At 36.4% G+C, this 6,807-nt stretch overlaps 1 protein-coding gene across 1 annotated transcript in view; it reads right to left on the bottom strand.

Annotated features, from left to right (window-relative positions):
* Positions 1-6,807, bottom strand: part of SUGCT (succinyl-CoA:glutarate-CoA transferase) — an 871,200-nt gene that overhangs the window by 527,947 nt on the left and 336,446 nt on the right. The window contains exon 10 of the mRNA XM_004383969.2: positions 4,086-4,157. Coding sequence (XP_004384026.1) covers positions 4,086-4,157 — 72 coding nt within the window. The remainder of the gene's footprint in view (positions 1-4,085; positions 4,158-6,807) is intronic.

The following is a 6,807-nucleotide window of genomic DNA, read 5'->3' as shown; positions in this document are numbered from 1 at the left end:
CATGGACTGCCAGAAAAACAAACACGTCAGTGTTGGGAAAAGTAAAGCCAGAATGCTCCTTAGAAGCAAGGATGACGAGACTTCGTTTCACATACTTTGAACATGTTCTCAGAAGGGGCCAGTCCCTGGAGAAGGACATCATGCTTGGTAAAGTAGAGGGTCAGCGAAAAAGAGTAAGACCCTCAACAAGATGGATTGATACAGTGGTTGCAACAATGAGCTCAAACATAGCAACGATGGTGAGGATGATGCAAGACTGGGCAGTATTTCCTTTTGCTATATGTAAGGTCGCTATGAGTCTGAACCAACTCGATGGCACCTAACAACAACAATATTCCTTTGTTGAAACTTAACTACTTTTCCATTTATTTCAAGATTATTCGTGATTGTTTGTTTCATTCCTCTGGCTATAAAGCTGGAGCCTTAGTTACCCCACTCTGTAGCATACTTCCAGTGCAGATGTTAAGCAGCAGGAAAATAGAGAGAAAAGGAGCACGGATTCACCCCTGTCTTTTGGGATCACAGATCAGTGATGGAGAAGAAAGTTGCCCTCTCTCAGAGTTTTGACTCCTGCTGGATCCTGTTACATTGCAACTTCTGATGCTGCCACCACAGGATTGCTTGGGGCTTTAGGGTGAGAGAATGAAGAGGAGAAAAAACTAGGATTTCCACACTCTCTGTAAGCATTAGGAGTTCTCTTTTATACTCCTTGAGCCAGGAATGAAGGGCTGTCCTGGAGCTCACTGTTCTCTAGTGCCTACTTTCAGGTTTCAGGATCCATTGTATTCTGGTCTGGGAATAACCAGAGGGGGAGGAGAGAGTGATAAATTCACTGCCCACTTGGAAGTACTTCAAATTCTGGTGTTCTTCACCAACTCACCTGTTATTTCAGATTCTTTTACTTTTCAGAGTCCTCAAATAGATACCCCATGAATTTTGTCCAATTTTTATCATTATGTTCAATGGAAGAGACAAGGTGAAGTGTGTTTACTCCATCTTACCCAGAACCAGACTCTCCACACCTAACATTTATTAAGTGCAGACTGTGAGCCAAGACTGTACTAAGTGCTTTACTTATCTAATCTAATCTCTTACAAAACCCCTGAAGTTATATATTAGTATAGTTACACATTATAATCTTCATTCTATACTCCAGGGAACAGATACTTAGAGAAGATTAAGTTCCTTGCCAGAGGTCACCTGACTAGTGACAAAACTCATAGTACGCCTTCAGAATTATACTATAATGTCCTCAGACCACCTGCTCCAAAACCAACTAAAGTGCTTATTAAAATTGAAGTTTCCTGTGCCCCATCCAGGACATACTAAATCAAAATCTCTGGGAATGGGGTTCAAGAAGATTCCTATATATACTACAGTTGAGAACCAATGCATATTACCTCCAATAAAAGAAACTTTCAGTCTAAATGACTTTAAAAAGGATATCAATATTCTTCAAGTAGGAATGCCCATTAGTGCTGGCATCAATCAGTTTAAAATAGGTTACATATGCTCACGTTCCTTAGTCTTCTGTATCATGTTAAGGGACATAAAAATAGGATTTGTTATAAGCCAAATCCACTTTATATGCAGGAAGATTTTCTGAACCCCAAATCGTGAACCCAATACTCTCTCTCCCACTCCAACCCTTGCCAATGAGAATTCCCTAATAGGGGCCCTCCACAAAAAGTATTAGTTAACCAGTACATCAAATTCTACTTTGGAAAGAGACCACACATAAGTAAATTCTGCTCATTTATCATAGACAATACTGGCTTATTTCACTAAAAATTGCACCCCCTCTTCCATGATGGAGGCTACTTGGCTAAAAAACAATTTTGATGGGCTCATTGTGGAAAACTAGCAACTTCACCTTCTGTAAGGTCAGTTTGAATGAGGATTCTCCTCAGTAATAGATAAATCTGAATAAGAAATACATTTTAAAAAAAACAAAAAAACTTTCTCACTCACTATATATGCCTGGGAGCTCTGGTAGCACAGAGGTTGACAGCTCAGCTGCTAACCAAAAAGTCAGCAGTTGGAATCCACCAGCCGCTCCTTGGAAACCCTATGAGGCAGTTCTACTCTGTCCTATAGGGTAGCTATGAGTCAGAATCGAAGCAAAGGCAACTTTTTTTTTTTAAATGCCTAGTAGGGGGTGAGGAAACACTTGCATCAAAATAAGGAAATGCATATTTTTTTAGGTGAAAAGATTTTTAAGGAAAATTTGCATGTAAGTATATAATTACGGAGGTTGGAAGAGTCAATAAGATTGTAACATTTGCCCAGGATGCCTGGTAAGTGACATAAATAACACTACAGTCCTATACACATGAAACTTCTCTTCTGAGGCTCGCAATGAATTTACAGATATTGCTTTAATGGCTAATAACAGGGATTACCATTCCTAACTCACATATGGAAAAAACAAGGCCAAGCATGCCATTCTCCAAAGCCCTCTGATAATCTCCTTTAAAAAAAAAGTGTAATAACACATTCTAACAATAAGTCATATTTTAGTACTAAAACCTATGACAAATACTCTGCTTTGAAATAAAAAATCTTGTTTAAAAAATGTTCTTATGGGTATTTATGAGGAAGTTCAAAAGTTTCAAATTGATCAGCAGTAATGAATCAAAAATAAAAAGAATTCCGTACGGTAATTTTCAACAACAGTGAAGAATATGTCAAGCAGTAATTTTTTTTCTTTTTTTTTTTTTTTCCTTTCTGCAGGGAGCAAACTCCAAAACATATGGCCCAGAAAGAAAATCTGTACTGGTTTATAGCAATGAATTGGCTTTTACATCTCTGCAGCTAGAGTAAGCAAATGACTTCACAGGCAACAGCTTCCGTATGTTTCATATTTTTAACATTGACCGTTCATAATAAAGAGTCTTTGATCCCAGATCAAATGCTTGAATCAATTTTCTCTACACTTACTCAGAGTCATCATTATGAAAGCTCCCCTCTTCTCCACCTTAGATGTTCCAGCGCTTCCTGCAGTCGGAACTATCTCCATTTGTCACCTTCTCCGCACTCTTTCCCACCCCTTTGCTGTGGTTTTTAGCTCTGGTCGTTAACCTCTCATACAAAGGAGGCACAGTAATAAATAATTCTGGTACGTAATAAGTTGACTACAATAAATAAGGTTCACCTAAGGAATTCACAAGCGTCTTTAACAAAGTGGAAAGTTCATGATAATGTGGTTAGTACAAAAAAATGAATACCCAGAATAAAATCCTCTGTAGGTGAGGACTTTTTTGCCCACATGCAAGAAAAATAAAAACAAAAATTTAAATAAATTTTTTTAAACTAGGAGAAATAGGTTATATCCTTGGGATTCAAACTAGAAAAAGTGAACTGCAACCTAAGGCATTGAATAAAAACATCAGACCAAAAGTCTGGATAAATAGTGAAAATACCAAATCAAAAAAATAGATAAAAAGTCTAGTCAGTGCTAAAATTTTAGAATATCTGCAACATAAAATTATTTTAACTGATTCCAAAGCCTTTTTTTTTTTTTTAAGGCTTTGCTAAGGAGCAGTGTTTTAAACATAACCGTAATTACTAAAACCTTAAAACATGAATTTTGTAGAAAAGTACTCATTAAACAAAGGCTAATATAAAAAGATTTTTTAAATTTTTTTGTGGTAAATAAAATAAATGTGGCAGTAGATTAATTATATTTGGGCCTAATTAGACCTCATCTGATTAAAAAAAATAATCCCAATGTTAAAAATTCTTTTAAAATTGATATTGCTTTCCCTTTTTGTTTGGACTAGTAGACAGGTCAAATTTTAGGAGAATCTAAGCGATTATGATTCTTCGTTTCAAAACATAGCCAGAATACACCAAAAGCACAATAAAATATTATTTTACAAATATATATATATCCAGAACGCTGATTCAGACCCAGCCCTTACAATTTATCAGTATGAAGATGGTATACTTTTAGGTGCCAACCTAGGGGATCCTGAGTTGATTTTGGAGCAACATTTGTTTTATGCAACATTGAACTTTTCTGGATTTGTACAAAATAAGTTGGTGCATGTATCATCTAACTTATCCCAATGATTATAGATTACCTTGCACACAGTAGCAAACTGTTGGTTATTTCCTGTTCCAACTACAAGATAGCCATCCTTGGTTTTGAAAGCCTAAAATAAATAAATAAACATACATAAATATTCAAGTATATATACTGAGATATAACAAGTTTAATTTCTAAAAGTTCTACATAGAAAGCTATGTTCTAAAGCAATCTTCTTAATTAAATTCAATATCAAATTATTAGTATCTTCCCCTGGACACCCTTTTAGCTCAGTAATGAAGTCACTCCCAACGTTCACCCTAAGCCAAAGATTAGACAGCACCATAAAACAAAACGGGACTAATGGGGCACAACAGTCCAGAGACGAGGACTAGAGGGCAGGAGGGGACAGGAAAGCTGGTAACAGGGAACCCAAGGTTGAGAAGGGACAGTGTTGACATGTCGTGGGGTTGTTAACCATTGTCATAAAACAATATTTGTACTAACTGTTTAATGAGAAACTGCTTGTTCTGTAAACCTTCATCTAAAGCACAATAAAGAAAAAAATTATTAGTATCTTTTTCTACTATTTCTGTATAGTTGTTCTCATTTGGGATTTTCAAAGCAATTTCCAGCACTTCCACTAACTGTTATACCATTGAAGGAAAAAGAGTGACTGAGAAAAATAAGGAAAACACTGTAATTTATTTTAACTCATAAAATGGAATTCTGTATTCAGTGTAGTATGGATAAATGCTGGATTTTCTCAAAGATTTGTGTTTTGTTTGTTTCCATTTTTCCTTATGGGGCAAAGAGCAAGAAGGTATACTGTTTCCTACAAAGTGTAAGAAGAATAGATGGGAAAAAGGAAGGAAGGTAAGAAAGGAGAAAGGACGGAGGATAAGAGGAAGGGAGAAAGGGAAAGAAGTTGGGGGAAGGAAGATAGGAAGGGTAAGTGAGCTGATGGAGGTACATTTCTTCTTTCAAGATTTCAGATGTAAACTTTTTGACAATTTTCATTTTGTAATAAGTGAAAAATGATATACTAGGATTTCTCTAGACCTCATGTGGCTTTATGTACCTGAAAATGCCTGTCCCTTTTTGGAGATACGTTCATTTGAACATAACAGGCCTGCAAATAACTGACATTTCACCACCCATAGCCCTAGCCTTTCTGGAAAATTTTTCAGCACTCCCTCCCTCCAAAATTTACCCTCAGAGGTAGCATTTCCACTTTCCTTAGGTAATGAGTCCCTTGAATTTCCTTCCTTTCTACCTCAAAATTACTGTGTCTTCACCTGCTTTTTCTTCACTTACTCTTGCCTCTGAAAAAGACATTTTCTACCTTCCTTCACAGTGCTTACTCCTATACTAATGTCCTTGATCCTACTTTCACCCATGTCCTCCAGAATCTTGCTCAATTACCTTTAATCTGTTCATTTTCATTGGATCCTTAGCTTCTACATAGATATAGGATCAAGTCTCCACTAAAAATATCATCAGCAACACAACAAAACCCCATCAATCCTCACACCCTTCTCAAGCTGTCTTGAATTTTTCTTCTTCCCTCCATCTCCAAATGATACAAATGTGCCACCTGCCTACACCTCCTCAACAACCACCACCTTCCAATAGCCTTCGTCCTCAGGTTTCTTATCCTATACTAGACTGAAGTTATTCTTTCTTTGGCTCCTCTGTACTGTTAAGTACTTCCAACCATGCCCTCCTTCAGGAAATTGTCTTATCTATAGGCTCTGTTCAGGTTCTTCTCCTATCCCTTTGATCTGTTTTCCACATGCCTCTTTTGCAGAATTTTCTTCTCCTCAACTCTCAGTATTCCTTAAGCATCTGTCTTTGGTCTTTCACTTCATTTTCTTCTTTTGTCTAGAACCTGCACTAATTCAGGTGCCACTATTTCAACTACTCAAGTTGAAATAAATTAAATTAGCTAGTCACAAAACACCACATATCGTACTTTTTTTGAAATGTCCAGAAAAAGCAAATCCATTGAAAGAAAAAGTAGGTTAGTGGTTGCCTAGGGCTGAGAAAGTGGGGAGGAAATGGGGAGTAACTTCTAATGGGTACAGGGTTTCTTGTCTGGGTGATGAAAATGTTCTAAAACTAACTGCAATGATGGTTACACAACTTTGTGAAAACACTAAAAATTAATGGGTGAATTATATCTTAATAAAGCTATTATTTAAATGGTTAAATTAAAAGTTCAGTTCCACAGTCATACTAGCCACATTTCAAGCACTCAACAGCTCTGTGTGGCTAGTGGCTACCATATGAGACAGCATAGATGTAAAACATTTCCATCATCACAGAAAGTTCTTTGCACAATGCTGGTAGACAGAAGCTGACAGATTGCACCTTTTTTCTTTTTTTCTTCCTACTAAGCCTACCATGATATCTAAAGAATGTTAGGGAATTAACAAAGAGTAGTAAATGTTAATGCATCAGTCAAATGATTGCTTCCATATAACAGAATCTTTGCTGAAGTGGATCTCATGCATAATAGTTTAACAAGGCTTTATTCTATTTATATTTTTTGCTTGATTTGGTAAGGAATGTTATTAAGAAGATATTACACGAACTATTTTAAATGTTTATTTTCCCTTCTCCACAAGGGCAAAAGCAAAGTTGTTATTACAGATAATAGCCTTTTTTCAACTATGGAAAGAGACTCTGCAACAGAGATGTGAGTGAGGGACAAAAAATACTTGATCTGAGGTTTCCTAAATAATCATTCATAACTGTGAAGTTTCACAGGTTGT

The sequence above is a fragment of the Trichechus manatus genome, unplaced genomic scaffold, assembly GCF_000243295.1.
Source record: "Trichechus manatus latirostris isolate Lorelei unplaced genomic scaffold, TriManLat1.0 scaffold00114, whole genome shotgun sequence".
NCBI lineage: Eukaryota > Metazoa > Chordata > Mammalia > Sirenia > Trichechidae > Trichechus > Trichechus manatus.
Note: the sequence above shows the minus strand (reverse complement) of the source record. Positions and strands in the feature narration are given on the sequence as shown.